This window comes from Papilio polytes, unplaced genomic scaffold, assembly GCF_000836215.1.
Source record: "Papilio polytes unplaced genomic scaffold, Ppol_1.0 DF824180.1, whole genome shotgun sequence".
NCBI lineage: Eukaryota > Metazoa > Arthropoda > Insecta > Lepidoptera > Papilionidae > Papilio > Papilio polytes.
This window is the reverse complement of record NW_013525024.1, coordinates 1,134,478-1,151,081: the sequence shown is the minus strand read 5'-3', so window position 1 is coordinate 1,151,081 and position 16,604 is coordinate 1,134,478. Positions and strand designations below refer to the sequence as shown.

The 16,604-nt window shown below is 34.4% G+C and overlaps 2 protein-coding genes across 2 annotated transcripts in view; one reads left to right on the top strand and one right to left on the bottom strand.

Moving 5' to 3' along the window:
- Positions 1–12,141, bottom strand: part of LOC106110990 — a 13,070-nt gene extending 929 nt beyond the window's left edge. The window contains exons 1-14 of the mRNA XM_013292959.1: positions 11,927–12,141; positions 10,324–11,721; positions 9,834–10,063; positions 9,426–9,510; positions 7,284–7,464; positions 6,152–6,322; positions 5,399–5,574; positions 4,576–4,686; positions 4,332–4,456; positions 3,843–3,941; positions 2,044–3,512; positions 1,227–1,474; positions 747–914; positions 362–484 (exon numbers count right to left, since the gene is read on the bottom strand). Coding sequence (XP_013148413.1) covers positions 362–484; positions 747–914; positions 1,227–1,474; positions 2,044–3,512; positions 3,843–3,941; positions 4,332–4,456; positions 4,576–4,686; positions 5,399–5,574; positions 6,152–6,322; positions 7,284–7,464; positions 9,426–9,510; positions 9,834–10,063; positions 10,324–11,721; positions 11,927–11,947 — 4,605 coding nt within the window. The 5' untranslated portion in view covers positions 11,948–12,141. The remainder of the gene's footprint in view (positions 1–361; positions 485–746; positions 915–1,226; positions 1,475–2,043; positions 3,513–3,842; positions 3,942–4,331; positions 4,457–4,575; positions 4,687–5,398; positions 5,575–6,151; positions 6,323–7,283; positions 7,465–9,425; positions 9,511–9,833; positions 10,064–10,323; positions 11,722–11,926) is intronic.
- A 487-nt stretch (positions 12,142–12,628) lies between these two features.
- LOC106110989 (myotubularin-related protein 9) overlaps positions 12,629–16,604 on the top strand; it is a 6,745-nt gene continuing 2,769 nt past the window's right edge. Inside the window, exons 1-7 of the mRNA XM_013292958.1 lie at positions 12,629–12,868; positions 13,101–13,354; positions 13,833–14,031; positions 14,575–14,731; positions 15,147–15,260; positions 15,836–15,957; positions 16,520–16,603. Of these exons, the coding sequence (XP_013148412.1) occupies positions 12,722–12,868; positions 13,101–13,354; positions 13,833–14,031; positions 14,575–14,731; positions 15,147–15,260; positions 15,836–15,957; positions 16,520–16,603 (1,077 nt within the window). The 5' untranslated portion in view covers positions 12,629–12,721. The remainder of the gene's footprint in view (positions 12,869–13,100; positions 13,355–13,832; positions 14,032–14,574; positions 14,732–15,146; positions 15,261–15,835; positions 15,958–16,519; position 16,604) is intronic.

Sequence of the window (16,604 nt, the reverse complement as noted above, 5' to 3'; positions counted from 1 at the left end):
ATCCATCCATCCATCTAAACTTGCGTATTTATAATATTAGTATAATAGTCTGGAAAAAATGATGACTACTTTTGATCCCAGAAATAGTTACGGTTCCCGTGGGATACATTTTGATTTTTTTATGTTTCCTCGATAATTTTGCAACATTGATTTTTATTGAAATTGATTCTTCATTGATTCTTATTGAAATTTGGCACAGATATATTTAGTCATAAAAGAGGTTTGTCTACAAAGGGTGTCATACATCGTACAAGTCGTTCCTCAGAACACAATTTTAGGTGTAGAGTGACTTAGAGATGGAAAAAGAGCATTATGCTCGTAGATGACCTTGAGCCGACGAGATATTTGAAAAGGAGTATACCTTGACTGCGTTCTGGTTGAGTTTGGCGGTGAGTGGTCCAGCATTGGAGGGCGGCGGCAGCGCGCCCAGCGCAGCGCCCGCGTCCAGCGGGTGCACCAGCGGCCGCTGCTGCAGCCGCGGCAGCTAACCACATAGAACAAACTTATTCACTAATTTATACTTTCATGGATAGAAGAATCAAATCATCGAACATCGAATTTATCGAGGCAATTTTATTTTACAAATTACTTATGTTTTTTTTTATATATTTATGGTACACAGCGCATTTTGCTTTCGATTAAAATGAAATAACCGAATTTTTATCGACATTTAAGAGAGTAACGCAAGATACATTTATTACTATTTTTTATTTCTTTTTACTAGTTGACACTTAGAAGTACATTACCTCCCCGGGCGTACTGGAGGCGGCTGACGTCACCGGCGGGGTGGTGGCTACGTTGGGGGAGGCGAGAGCGAGGGGCGAGGGGAAGGACAGCCCCCCCACGCCCCCCGAGTTGGTCGCCACCGTGGAACACCGCTCAGATATACCATTTAATACCGACGAAGGAGAATCCTGATAAATCATAAATATGATTTACTACACATAATAAATTTGACTTTTTTAATTAATTCCAAATTATTTTAGTGTAAATGCTCATAAATACAATATTGGACTTCGTAAGAATCGTTGTGGAGAACGCAATTGTAAGTGTAACGGTGCGCGGACTTTGAACCGTTTTTATTATTATATTAAATCAACATCTACAGAATCTTGGTCCATACTCGTTTTCGCACAATTTATACCTTTTTGTTTTTTGCGTAGTCCTTGTGCTACTTGTCTACTGTGTGACTGAGCCGTTAAGATATTTGAATAGAAGTGACTCACATCCAATCCTCCTACAGACATGACCGGCTGCAGGCTGAAGGTCCACTGCCCGTTGAGCGAGGTGAGCAGCGGCACGGTGTGCACGTTGGCGGCCACCTGGCCCACGGTGGGCAGCACGGGGGCGGGGTTGAGGCCGGCGCTGGCCACGGTGGACAGCATGTTGCATGTGTTCGTCGTCGCCGGACCCACTTTGGGCATCGACGATGGCAAACTGAACGGCAGTATTGTACATGGGTTAACACCGTTTGCTGAAAAAAACATTTATTATTTGAGATATGGGCGGAAAATAAATATTTTACAATACATACAAAAAAACAAATATTTCTCCTTTATTATTAGTATGAATATTATATTAGAAGTGTCTGTATGTTATATTGAAAAAATCATTGCATTAGTGGTAACTAAAATTAGTTAATAATATATTAGTTATTTTATATTTTCATCCGTGATTCAGAAAAAAATATTTAGCATATAATATTCACGCGTCAAACTATCTTTCTGTCAAAATCAAATCAAAAGGACAAAACAGACATTTCCATTATATTAACCATACTAATATTATAAAGGAGAAAGATTTGTATTTATTGAAATAACTCAAAAACTTCTGGGCCGATTTCAAAAATTCTTACACCATTAAAAGATTATCACTGAGTTACATAGGCATAGGCAACATGAACACTGTTTTTCATTATTTTTTGATTTCACGCGGGCGAAGTCGCGAGCCACGGTGAGTATGTATATAAATAAAAAATTATATTTTGTTAGTATTGTGGAATTTACTTTACACCTTAGTATTGTACACGCGAAGCTAACTTACCCGAAGTAACAACAGGAGTAGGCAGCCTGGCGCTGGGTGCGTTAAGACAAGCAATCGGTCTGACCCCTCTGACGGGCGCCTGCGTCACCGGCGGTTGAATCGGTATATACACCATCGAATTCTTGCCATTTAATTCTGATCTCACGTCATCAGTTTTTTTAGGCTGAGGGAAGGTCTTCTTAGCCCGGACACGGATCTCTGGTGGCTTAGACGAGCTCTTCCTTGTATTAACTGGTGCGACAACCACTTTGTTTATTCTCACTTCACGTAAATTGGCATTTACAGGTGGATTCACGGGTTGCAGTTTGAAAGCGTTCATTAAATCCATCTTTTCATTGTGTCGTTCAATGTCATCTAAATCGATAGGTTCTGATTTAATTTCCACTTGTATTGGGTTGGTTTCTTTTGGTGTAATCTCTAAGGAGGACATTCGGGCGAATGCACGAACTCCTACTCTACCAACTGGTGGAGGATCGTTGTCGTTTCTTAGTTTTTGCAGTTTAGTCACCGCTTCTTTCATATTACGTACGTTATCTGTACTCGTTGGTGTGAAAATACTAGATTCTGATGTATCTTCTATGGTTATCTCTATTGATGTAGTTGTGGGAATATTTACTATTTTAGGGGAGCTTTCGGTACTCTTTGGGATTACGAGACTTCGAACACTACTAATAGTTGGTAGTCCAGTGACATTATTGTTTATAATATTAGTTTTAGATTCCCGAGCAATCACTGCTAAGCTAACATCATCTTCCAATGGTGCATTTGTACCTTTTGGCCCTTCAGAGCTTATTTTAGGTGCAATTTTAATAACACTTTTATTAACTGCAACTTCTTTATCCTTGTTGTTGGAATTATTTTCTTTTACATCTATATCCGGTTTATCTACAGTTTTATCAATATTTTTCTCGTTACCATATTGTTTTATTTTGATAATTTTATCGCCATTATTATTTAAAACTTTATTTTTAGAATTCCTACGTTTTTCTGATTTCGGTTTGTCTTCTTTCTCTAGATCACTTATTTTGTCGGGTTTTGGTTGTTTTTGTCTTGTTGTTATTTCATTTGTACTATTTTTTTCTTTGCTGGCATCTTTATTTTTGGGAGTACTAGTTTTAGGGAGTTTTACTTTTATTATAATTTTGGGTGATATTGGTTCAGTGTTATTTTCTTTAACACTGGTGCTTGATGGTTCGTTATCTTCATTGTTTGTGGTTTCAATAACTTCATTCACAGTAGTTGGTTCATTGGGTTTGGTTTTCGGAGTTGAAACCGGATTTGTGGGAGTTGTTATTTTTTCTTTAATTTCTTCTTTTTTAATGGCTTTTGCTTCACCATTGGTTCTTTTGCGTTTCTCTGCAACAGGACTGTTGTTTACATTTAATATGGTAACAACAGCTTCCTCTAAATCTGAACGTCGACGTTTTTTAGGTTCTTTCTTCGGCGAGATCATATCGATATCGATACTTCTGAAACGTAATTTTACAATAATTATTGAACACAAATCTTTATCGACAGTAATGTTATTAGGATGTACTATAATTTAATATATCGAACCTTATTTCATGGAAATAATTAACTCAAAATACATGTTTTTAATTGCGTGTGAAGTTTGGCATGTTTATAGAAGCTGTGAGATGACAGAGAATGACGTTGTCCTATCTCTTTTATTTTCATTTTATTGTTCCGCGAGTTGAAATAGTCTTATTGATCGCGCAAATGTCGTTTATGATAAAAACTCAAAAACCATAATTTTTTTTATGAAAAAAGCGCGATATGTTATTTATATAAAACCTTACTTGTCGTTGATCGAATAGTCCTCTTCTTTAGCGATTTCAGCGCCGTCTGCCATTTTTCTTGTTTTCGTAACGGACACTTCTTCCCCTTCACTGGCATCGCTGAAAATTACTTAAAATGTATACTTGGCATCTATCGTGTTGCACATTTCTATCATTGAATAATAAATATAAGGTAACGCTATTTTTATCTAACTATAGAAAAATGAATAAAAAAATCACAGAAAACACATTTGTTTTTTATTATTCAATTTAAGGTACATTATAATTATTTAAAAAACAAAACATCATCTTAGAAAACTATACTAAATAGTTTGACTATACGAGATATAAATTCACATTGAAAATAATTAGTTTTAACATTTTAAGGTTATAATTTATCTAATAATAATCTTTTCTTAAATTTAGCTCTACATACATATGTCTGATTTTATTTTTATAACGATTTGGAAGAAAGTATATCCTCATATATAGAAGGTATAAAAAACTTACCCGTCTTGAGTAGAGGAACTCTTAGAACTTTTAGAGTTTGATCTACTTTTGTTCCTGGCAGAGCTTTGTGAACTTCCCGACTTCTCCTTAGTCGCTGCAGACACTTCGCCGTCGAATGTAGGAATCTGAAATATTAATAATTTTTTTTAAATAGACATTTCAATACCTCAGAATTTATTACAAAGTTATAATAACTAAGAATATAAGAAAAATGGTTTTTTTATTATTATATGTCGAATCTTACCATCATTTTCAATTGTTCGCTTAGTTTCGTGGGATCAAATTGTGTTTTAAATGGTGGATACACAAATTTTCCATATTTTCTTGATATATTCCGTATATGTAGCTCTGCTTCCTGAAATACACAATTAAAATCATTTCTTTTTTTAGGTTTCAATAGTTTTTTATAAAATCACGATTATGTGTCATAAAGTGTCATCTATTCTTTAGTTCCTTTTCCTATTAAGGAACTAAAGAATTACTACATAAAATTTAAATTCTTTTTTACTTCCTAGCTATTATTTTATAAAATTATCGACTTTGATTATTACAGATAATCTACAAAATATCATTACATTTACGTTGGTCCCACAGATTAATTAAAAGTTGGCAACTTATATACAAATACGAATATCTAGGGAATCGCAGTTCGCTATATTGGCGATTTAGCCGATTTAGTAGCCGCTTGCTTATTGACATTTTATAATATAAATTAGAACAAAAAAATACAAATAAATTTGAAAAACAAAGATTAAAAAAAAATTAAAATCTAAAAATGGTAAGTTTACATATCGTTAAAATACCACGTAATTCATTTTTGATGCCATTCGTTAGAAAATCGAAAGTCGCATTGTTTTAGCCCATCAGAAACACGTATTCTTCATTAAATATACACAAACAGTGTATTAGTATGGTTTAATACAAAATTATGCCGTTTTTTCTCTTGAAAAGTTTCTATTATTTACATCCATAGTGTTAGAACTTCAACAACGATATACAAGTAAGGTAGAAAACATTGTTTAGATCCAATAGCTTTATTTATAAGTGGTAAAAAGTTTTTTACTAACTTGCATACTATCTAGTATATCCTGTCGTTTAGTTCTGAAGTTATTGGGATCCTTCTCCGAGTAGAGGTAGCAGTCCTTGGCGGGCACCCAGGCGCGGTCGTGAGCGCCGAAGAAGCGCACGTCCACCAGCCCGCTGCCGTTCACCGACATCGCCTTCGCCGGCCAGTGGGGGAACCCTGCATCACAAACACATCAGCTGAAAATATGTCCCCAAATATGCTTAAACTATGTGTTAATAATTTCGCTCTAGAACTATGGCAAATTTCGTTAAGATTCTATACCTTCTATCAAACATCTATCAAAATAAGCAAACTTTCACATTTATAATAGTGACGTTAGTTATGACTGTGGAGAGTACACCGGTAGAAGTAGACGTAGAAAGAGATGTATGGATTGCGTGAAAAGTGACATGATCAAAAAAGGGGGGAGACTGAGATGACGTATGATAATTCTGTGGAGGACAAAAACCCGTTGCGCCGACCATACGGGAGTAGGATAAGGAGATGACGATATATAATACTAAGATAGTAAGATGAATTTCAATATTGATACATGTCGAAATTCGAACTCAGGATTTACAGATTAAAAAACCAGTGTTGTTCAAAAATTTCAAGTTTGTTTATTAAAAAAAAATTTGAAACATGCAATTTTTACAATGTTGTACTTTCAAGACGGTATAAACGACCATGTATCAAAATTCCGCGCTAACGAAGTTTGGCACAGCTATTTAAGTTAGCACATATCCTAAGTTACCTTTGAGCTTAGCCCAGAGCAGTATATGGGGTGTACTGCAGACATCCGTGAACCAGGTAGGCCTGCGTGCGTGCGCCGCCGCGTAACACTCCGCACACGCCTCGATCTCCGCCATCTCCGTGCGGCACATTCGCACCAGCGCGCGCGCATACCCCGTCATCTTAGACGTTGCTGACACAATACAAAGTATTTCTATTACACATCATTTGCGTCATCATTACCTATTACTAGCTTTCGCCCGCGCCTCCGTCCGGGTGGAATTAAAAAGAAACAAAAGTGACTAGACAATGTGTTCCTTCATTCTCTATCTATGTCAAATTTCATCGAAATCCGTTCAGACATTTAGGCTACAAACTCTAACAAACATCCATCCATCTAAACATTCGCATTTATAATATTAGTAAGATAATTATGATAAATGTAATTTTAATTCTAGTTATAAAGTTAAAGCACTTTGGCCAGGCAGCATTTACAAAGTATCCAATCGCTACGGAACTCCGCTGACTCGGTTTTGTGATAAGAATTTTTAATTATTATTATTGTTTAAGCATGTTTATCCGATTGTATTGTAATATTCCATATGTGTAAAAAATAAAGACAAAAAACACGCACACACAATATAAAAAATCCTTGTCAAAAATGAAAATAATGCATGAATACTACATGTTTCCATATTTTACATTTACACTAAATGGTCTCAAATTCGTTCATGTCAAAGTATAGTTATATTTTCTTTATTTTCGCGCGAGATTATCTGAATTAATAATTTCCAGCACTGTTAAATACCATTTCCACTATTCTATTCTCTAACTAATCTAGTTTTAAAACCGAAAATCAGTTTGACACTGAATCTCGACTAGTATCGGTAAATCAGAGCCCTTTGGCCATCAGTGTTACGAATGTACATATGTTTTGTACTGTATTTTTATAGCAATAAAAAGGTTTAGGTCATATACGAGCCTAAATTTTTCTTTACGAGTAAGGATAAATGTGGGTAATAATTACCGAAATTATACAAAATAATCTTTAGATCATTATTGCAAAAAAAAACTTTTATAAAAATATATTTTGTAAAAGTGTCAGGCAGTAAACTCTAAAATATATAAATCGATACCATTAAAAATGTACTTACAAGTATTAAATATGATGCTATTATGAAATATCCACTGTGTGTCAGCGAGGAATGCTTCAGTGCTGCCGTACAGACCGTCGTTGATGTTTTTCTTCATCAGCGACAAGTCCATCGGATGTACGACGTATTTGTCATAATCAGGGAACGATGCACGGTCTACTGGCTGCATGAATGGTTCCGCCTTCAACAAATAAAAATAAATAAATTATCTTTAAGCTATAAGTGTATATATGGATGTTTGAATTTGAATTAACATAATTTATAAAAACGCATGGATGCTTTATAATTTATATTTTCGCGCGCACAAGTCGCAGGCAAAAGCTTGTATTTAATGTATGCAAAAGTTTTGATGTATGAATGTTATCATACTATTACACAACTTATTTAATTGATACTGTCGCTTTTAACTCAGAGCAATACTTCTCGTCAAGACTCAAGTTACGCGCCAATCTATCCATACTTCTAGTGACATTGACAGCTGTCAGCTAGGGACGTGACGTTTATGCCGATAATCTAGAGTTGCGCCAATTCTATAGCACGGTACTAATTTTATTCCTAACAATACATTGATAAGATTGAAAGTGGATGGCTACAAAGTAAGAGGAAGACCGAAGAAATCATGGATGGATTGTGTGAAAGAGGATATACTTAAGAAAGGAGTGGATTCAGATATGACGAATGATAGAGATGTATGGAAGAGCAGCACATACTGTGCCGACCCTCCGTAAGGGATAAGGGCAAGTGGATGATGAATGTTATCATACATTAGAACAACAAAGAAAATCTATTTAAAATTGAGATTAGGCTGAAATAGGGCATAACTGCTAACTCGATTTTTAAATTTACGCGGGTAGTGCCAACAGCCAGTACTAAATATTCTTAATTGCGGAATAACTTTGTGGCCAGTAACATAACATTTGTCACAGATACTAAACTACATTTTCACTTTGAAGATAGTTTAAACCTTTTCTACATTCGCCTTTTAGCTCCATACGCATCAACATAATAAATTGTTCTGTCGTCACACCTGCCTACTTAAAGGTGAAATAAATTTGTTAAATTAATTACATTGAATACAACATTTCAGAATCAACCATTGGGCATCGTCACTTTTTATATGATACCTACTTTTCAAAATCTGTAGTTTTGGTTATCTATATTTACTATTGGCTATTGTATAATCCCAAAGATTGTAATTAAGAATTCTCATAGAATCGTAAACAATTTTACAGTATACTGAGGTCTGTTTATAATTTACTGGCCATAAACAAATAACATTTATAAAAATATGTAATCTTCAATAATAATTAAATGTAAACCAGAATAATCAAGTGTGGGTGGATAAATTTCAACCCACTAATAGAAAGGTACGACAGAGCGAAGATTCGAGAAGTATGCAACAAAGCAAGAACACACAGACGCGTTGTACGATGTAGTTATTATTAGGGCGCGAGTGAGCGAGACGGAGTACTGAAGCCTACGTATTGATTATGCGGTATTAGAGCGAGAGAAAAGACTGCGGCGTCACGCGCAGTGGATTGCGTAGATAAGTAGCAAGGTCATTTCACCGAGCCCGAGCACAGCGTCGTGCCTCAATATTCAACGTGGACAAAACGGAATTCGAAAAGATACTATTGATGCAAATTTACACATTTCTTCGATTATATATATGATTTCGTGATCAAAAAACAATTTAGTTATACATCACATATAATGTTATGAATGTACAATAAATTTTTAGTTTATAACTTTCCTTTTCATACTTGAGTAGCATAACTTACACTAATGAAAATATTTACAATCTAATTATGTACATAACTATAATGTGTAATTGATTATTCGTATATATATAAAAAAAAATCAATGAGAATGAACCTCTGCTAAATACAATAATCTAGACCAATATTATAATAGAGAAAAGATTTGATTTGTAACAAACTTAAAAAAACTGCACCAATTTCAAAAATGTTTCTTCATTACTATGCTAAATTATTCCTAAGTAACATAGATTAAATATTATAATATGTTTGTGATAAATGAGTATAAAAGGAAAGGTAATTTACTAAGTGAAACTACCAAAAGTGTGACTGTATACTTTAGGAATTAGAGTTTATTTTAAAAGTAATATTAAAAATCAATTACCCCATTAAAATCCATGAGGCGTTCCAATGCAAATCTAAGTAAATCGCACAGCATGCCCAATGATATCTTTTTCATAGCTGGTGATCTGGAAACAAAGAATTAGGAGATAAATATCTATAAAATTGGATATTAACAGCAAAGATTGTGGAAAATGAAAGAAAAAAGACAATGAATATAGATATTTGTTAGTAATACGGACATAACATATTGAAACTTTGTTTTAGTACACGTCTTTCTGTAAATGAAGTAAATTCTTAAGGATATCCTGTGTTAGTTGTAAATTTGTTGTTCTTAATTCTATGTTATGAGCTTGTTTAGGCTACAAACTCTAACATCCATCGATGTAAACTTTTGAATTTATAATAAGTATGATGTATGATAATACACATAAAATGTAATAAAACTTACCTAGTATCCGAACTTTCTGCGGACAATACAGAGAGGCACTCAGGACAAACCCAACTTTTATCATTAGTTATTTTGTTTCGCTCTGTTCCAGACAGGCATTTGTAATGAAATGACCGAGGGCAGATAGTACAATGCATCGGATGGTGTGTCTTCTCATTAACACCTTGCTCAACTTGCCAATGACAACGCCAGCAGAATAAATCTGAACGAAGTTTGCTGTCAAGTTGATCCTATGATTTAAAAACACACTATTTTATAAATGTATATTGTAATAGAAATGTTCATGTACTGAATAAAGTTAAAAACAACGAAAGCCATTAAACTGCTAGTTTTGTGACAATTGCCTGACATAAGGTTGCATAACCTTACTCCATTATCTTCATTAAAATTGTATACCTATCCAAAAGGGTTGGTTGGGAGTAAATGTTTTTATGCAACAGTACTTTTACAAATAAACTAAAGTGTTAAATCAGGGTAATCTGGGACTTACTTGACTGACTGTTGTCTTTTTCGTTTTTGTACTGGGAGAGGTTTTATTGTCATTTTTACGGTCTTCACTCTCCTCATCTGATATGACAATGTCATTTTCATGTTTAACACCTTTACCTGTCACCGAATTTAAAAATTGCTTTACCTTATGAACAAATTCTGGATTTTGCGACCGCATTGATCTCTTTAGGTTCGCCTTGTCAGATTTCTCACTGCATGTACTCAGTTGCGAGTTGGTACTACTGCGTCTGATACCTTGTACTTTATCAGGATCAACCAGAGAAGTCAGGCTTGAATCTAAGGGAGTTCTAGATTTTCTAGTCTTGCTAGTTAGTTGAGTACATTCACTTATAATTTTAGACTCCTTGGCTGATTTAATAAGAGACTTCAGTTCTCTGCTAATACTTTTATTATGCTCTTTTTCGGCTACATCAGAACTTCCTTCATTTTGGGAATCAACTGAAGTTTCTTTTTCTGATGCTATTGAGGATACTGTAGATTCATCAAGTTTATTATCTACTTCTTTAGAAATTGACTTATTGTCCTCTACATTGCCCTCTTTACTTGGAGATTCAACAATTTCTGGTTCAATCAATTTGATAACTTCTTTTTCACTTTTAGCCTCTTCAACAGGTTTGTTCACCGGCACCTCAACTTCAGGTTCTTCCTTAGCTGCATATTCATGATCAGAAATAGTGTTAATGTTCTCTACTTGAATTATTTTTTGTTGACTTTCATTAATTTTCCCATGAGAGTTTTTTGCATCACAGGATGAATCTGCCCTTACCTCTAATGGTGTTTGCATTGATGAGGAAATAGTTTTAATAGGAGAATTTTCAGGTGATGATAAATTTGTTGACTTATTTGGACTCCTTTGTACACAAGACAGTGGTGATAGTGATATAATTGTCTTAATTGGACTTTTATCTGCACAAGACAGTAGTAATGGTGATATTACCTTAATTGGACTTTTACTCTCAGAAGACAGTATTGGTGATATTGTTGACTCAACTAGACTCTGCTCAACACAAGATATTGGTGATAGTGATTTTGTTGGACTGTCATCTACAATAATGGGTGATATTACCCTGGGGGCTGGGGTTTCCTCGTTTTGTTTGTCTTTTTGTTGAGGGTCTGTTATTTGTGTTTGCAAGTCAGTCTGTATTTCAGAAGTACCTTCACAGGATTGAGTTGATTGAACACAGTCATTTGGCTCAAGGTTTTCTATATCTGTTGACTGCTGCAATGAGTGTGGTGAATGCTCTTCTTGCATTTTCTCTATGACTATAATAGTTTCTACTACATCACTAGAACCAGATATTTCATGCATGTCCGTGACGTCAGTGGTAGTCGACGTTACGTCCGTCTCCATCTGGGCCTCTGAGTTATCCTCCATCATCTGCAGTAAAAATATACAATTGCTTGGTATTTTTAACGTAACCTTTGTAATGGATTGAAAATTGTATTACACAAATTGTTACTATATTTACGTCCTAACAAATCTATCTGAATTTGGGGACCGGTCAATACCCTGTTCTTTACCATCCAGACAGATACCAACTCACTTTCCATACAACCATACAAAAATACATACAAGAACTTACCACACTTCTAGTGTCACTCATGTTTTAAATGATATCTACATACAACACGAAGGTTCCTTTTACTTTTAATTACTAAGTTTGTCGTATCAAACCATTTGTATCACATATATATTGGCAGATAATACAATCGAAAAATGAATACGTTCAACAATATTAACACATTGCCGAAGCACAACTGTTATATTATGTACGTTTATCGCTGCGTAGCTATTTCCTTGCTTCTTCATTGGTTAAACGACTAAAGAAAGCTAGGCAAGGTCTTGTGAAACATCAGTATATCTCTTTTATTTTGTAAACCTCTCGTTCTCCCTATCGCGTCTCTGTTTATGCAGATTTTTTAGAGAGAGCATCATAAACAAATGTACTACACTTATAGGCCTCTTTTGTAAATATTTTTTTTTATATTAATTTCATATTATAGCAAGCCAAATAGAAAAAAGTAAAAGAAAAGTATCAAAGTCTGTTTTAATAATTTTCATATTGTAGTGATATAAATGAACTTGAAATTCTTCATACCTCTTAAGCACTTCTCTGTATACTGTTAAAGCAGCATGCCATTTTACATCTCAAGCTCAAAATTATGTTAACATTAGGTAACTATTCTTACATTTTGTAATTCGTGCTTGAAAAACGCACAATAACGGAATTTGGAATGACAACTCGGACATTGACAGAAGATTGACACTTGACAGATTATTGATGTTTTATGTTTTTATATCTGCTGCAGTAATTCAAAGAGTTCTATTTCATGATATCTATGAAATAATTTTTAAGGTTTTAGAAAAACTGACCCCAATGGAATTTATTGAGCTTATATTGATTAATAAATTAGACGGTGTGATACTAAAATACCCACATCACGACAATGTAGACGGCACAGTATGTATTACTGGACATCATTTGATTCTAAGCTCAAGAAAAGAAGGCGTTCGTGAATTATGGGTACGTTGTATTTTAATTGGATTAACAATATATCGTTTTAATGGTGAGACTATTTATAAGCCACTCTATCTGGCTACATTCTACTTAGACTATGTTATAATTATCCTAAGCAGGAATTAAGCTATTAGTTTTTTTAGAATCCCTTAAGCCAATGACATTGACTCGGGAGGCTACTTTATTTATAATACTTGCATTGCAATTTATCTGAAACTTGTTCTCCTTGTATTTCCAGCTTTTACATAAAAATATAGACAGTATAGAGAAAAAAGAAAACAAGCCAATAAATGGTATGTCACAAGGTGGATCTCTTTTCCTGAAATGCAAGGATTTGAGAATATTCCAATTGGACATAGGCACTACTACAGAGTTAAATCTTGTTGCACAGACATTAGAAAATTTATCAAATATTCAAGATCCCAGTCTATTCTATCCATTCTTCTATAGACATATGCATCCTATTGTAGAAAATGGCTACACATTGTACAGGTAACAATTATTCTTTAATTTCATGTACTGTAAAATTTAATTCTTAATTTTGGATTCTAAATAACAAATCAAATTACAAAGCGATGAAACCAATATATCACATGCTTTTATTTTCTGAGTGAACAAATCCATTTAATCCCATGATATCTGTATATTTGGAAAATTATAATATTATTATTTTTTCTGTCAATTCTGTAACATGCTAATTGTATTGTTTGTTTCTTTTTCTTTAGATACTTATGTAATTCTTTTCACAAATGGGGAAAGGGATTGGCTCCTCCAGCACAAGAACCAAGGCTCGCATGAAATATATGTTCTTAAGTGTGAAATAATAAAGCATTAATATTTAAAATGCAGTAAAAAAAAACTACACATACATTTTGGACATAGGAGGGTGGACAACCTTTTCACATAGAATGTGATGGTAAAAAAATCAGAATAGAGCACAACCCCTAACAAAAACGTTCACTCATTTCAGTATTGAAGGTGAATTCACAAAGGTGTTGGCAAGTGAAGAATGGAGAGTGTCCCGTGTTAACCAGAATTACACAGTGTGTCCGGGATATCCTAAAGCTGTAGTGGTGCCCAAATCCATTGATGATGAGACATTAGCAGCTGCTGCATCATTCCGTCAGGGCGGTCGATTTCCTGTCCTATCTTATAGACATAACAATGGTGTAAGTAATTAATATTATGAATGTAAAAGTTTAGATGGATGGATGGATGTTTGTTTGTTAGAGTTTGTAGTCTAAATGTCTTAATGGATCTCAATTTTATTTGGCCCAGATATAGAGAATAGTCTGGAAGAACACATAGGCTACTTGCTTTTGTTTTTTTTAATTCGATTCGGACGGACTCGCGGGCGAAAGCTAGTTTTAAATAATTTGGACTTTAGTAAATTTATGTCATATAACATATTATAAGGAGGAATTATTTCTTTTTCTATTTGTAATGAATAAACTTAAAAAATATCGTAATTTCAAAAATTTATTTACCATTAGAAGACTACAGTAAGTCCTAAGTCATGTAAGGGGTCATCCAATCAACTTAATGGGATTTTTTTCCCTATTGGGATAATCAATTCTATACAATGAATCAACCCTGACTCAATTAGCCCAACATGAAACACCAAATTAGCATTACCATTATTACTGTTAAAAAATTTAAAAAACGCCGCCATGTTAAGATACTAGGTTAATACTTTTAATTTATTATTTCAGGCAGTGCTATTACGCGCCGGTCAACCGTTGTCAGGGCCGAAACACAGGCGATGTCGACCCGATGAAGCCATATTGAATTCTGTAGTCAATGTTGGTATGAAGGGGATCATATATGACTTAAGAAGTTCCAATGCTATCTCCCAGCAGCAGAATAAAGGTATGTTGATGTAACACTAATAATTGCTCGCGACCTTATATGCGCGGAATAAAAAAAAAATATGATATGCAGATTGCATTCTAAAAGTGTACTTTCTAAATTTTTTGAAGTTGCCTTAGTAGTATTTGAGTTTGTTAATAAAATACAATTCGTTTTTTTATTAATGTTAGTAAATTGATTCAGCAAAACAAATATCTGTAATATTAAGATTTTAACATTTTACTATTAATTTGTATATATTTATAGTACACCCTGTATATGAACATTTCATATAGAATTGTTTTCATGGACCATGAATATAGGAAAAAGTTGTTATACATGTGTTACAACAATGAAAACTTATCAATAAAGTATTTTTTTCAGTTGCAAAACAATTGGGTTTATTTGTATTATTAATTTAATATTTTATTTACAGGCGGAGGATCTGAGAGTGCCGCTAATTACTCTCAATGGAAAATATACAACAGGTCAATGGATGATGTTGACAATCAACAGCAGCTGCTGGAGAGTTTCTCCAAACTTATTGAAGGTTACCTGTTATGTTTAACTAGCTATCGCCCGCAACCTCGTCCGCGTGGAAAAAAAAGTATATAGCTTATGTCTAGCTAAATTAAATTGGAGATACATTCAGCAGTTTAAGCTACAAAGTTTAACAAACATCCATCTGTTTTTACTTTTGCATTTATAATGTATGCATAATTTATTAACTTTTTTATAACAATGAAGACTTTGAAACATTTATGTTACATAATATTTTTATTATATGAAATTATATTCGTTAAGGATACTGTTTGTTCGGTTTAACTTATGAATTTCGGGAATTAATTTTTTCCACCCAGTTACATTTGCCTTTAAATTTTCGGAAAGTATATAGTAAGTAAAATTTTATTTCGGAAAAAAATCCACCAAAACAGCAAAGCGTTCGCTGCCCAAAGACATCTGCAATAGCGGCAGTGTTGCCTATCCTTAAGCGACGGAAAAGGAGACACACACAAAGTGTATATTTCCCCTTCCTTTGCGTCTCTTGCACAGTCAAATCCACGTTCCCTTCCCATCCTTTTCTTATAAGAAAAAGGGGGTAAAGTTCCCATACTGTGTCCCCAGCGTGCGTGGACAAGGAGATATCCAGTGACAAGTGGATATCGCGGCTGGAGTGGTGCGGCTGGCCCGAGGCGGTGCGCAACGCGCTGCACACCGCCTGCATCGTCGCACAGCATCTGCACCAGGTACTGCTTACATCGATAGGTGAAAGAGTATTTGTTTTAAGTGCCATTAGGTTATATGTTCAGGAGAGCTGTTAAAAGTTTAAAAAAAACGACACCTACATTTTTATTGTTAACTAGCTTTCGCCCGCGACTCCGTCCGCGTGGAATTAAAAAAAAAACAAAAGTGAGTAGCCTATGTGTTCTTCCAGACTATGCTCTAAGTCTATGCCAAATTTCATTGAGATCCATTCAGCCGTTTAGGCTACAAACTCTAACAAACATCCATCCATCCATCCATCCATATAAACTTTCGCATTTATAATATTAGTTAGATAGTTAGATTACCACAAAAGTAACCACTTTTAAATCACTTTTAGATCTTATAAAACAGTTCAAACGAGAAAAAATTGCTGATTCTGAATATATATACTACTTACTACTGCTAATATTACTAATATTTGCTTATACTCAGTTTAACCCTAAGTGTAACTTTACACAGCGTTCATTTGTAAAGTTTAATTTAAAGAAAACTTAATTATATGTGTGTAGGTAATTTTTATATTGATAAGCCAGTGTGAAACAGAAAGCTGAGCCGGTGCTGGTCCACGGCACCCGCGGCGAGGACGCCACGCTGCTGGTCTGCTCGCTGGTGCAGATCATACTCAACC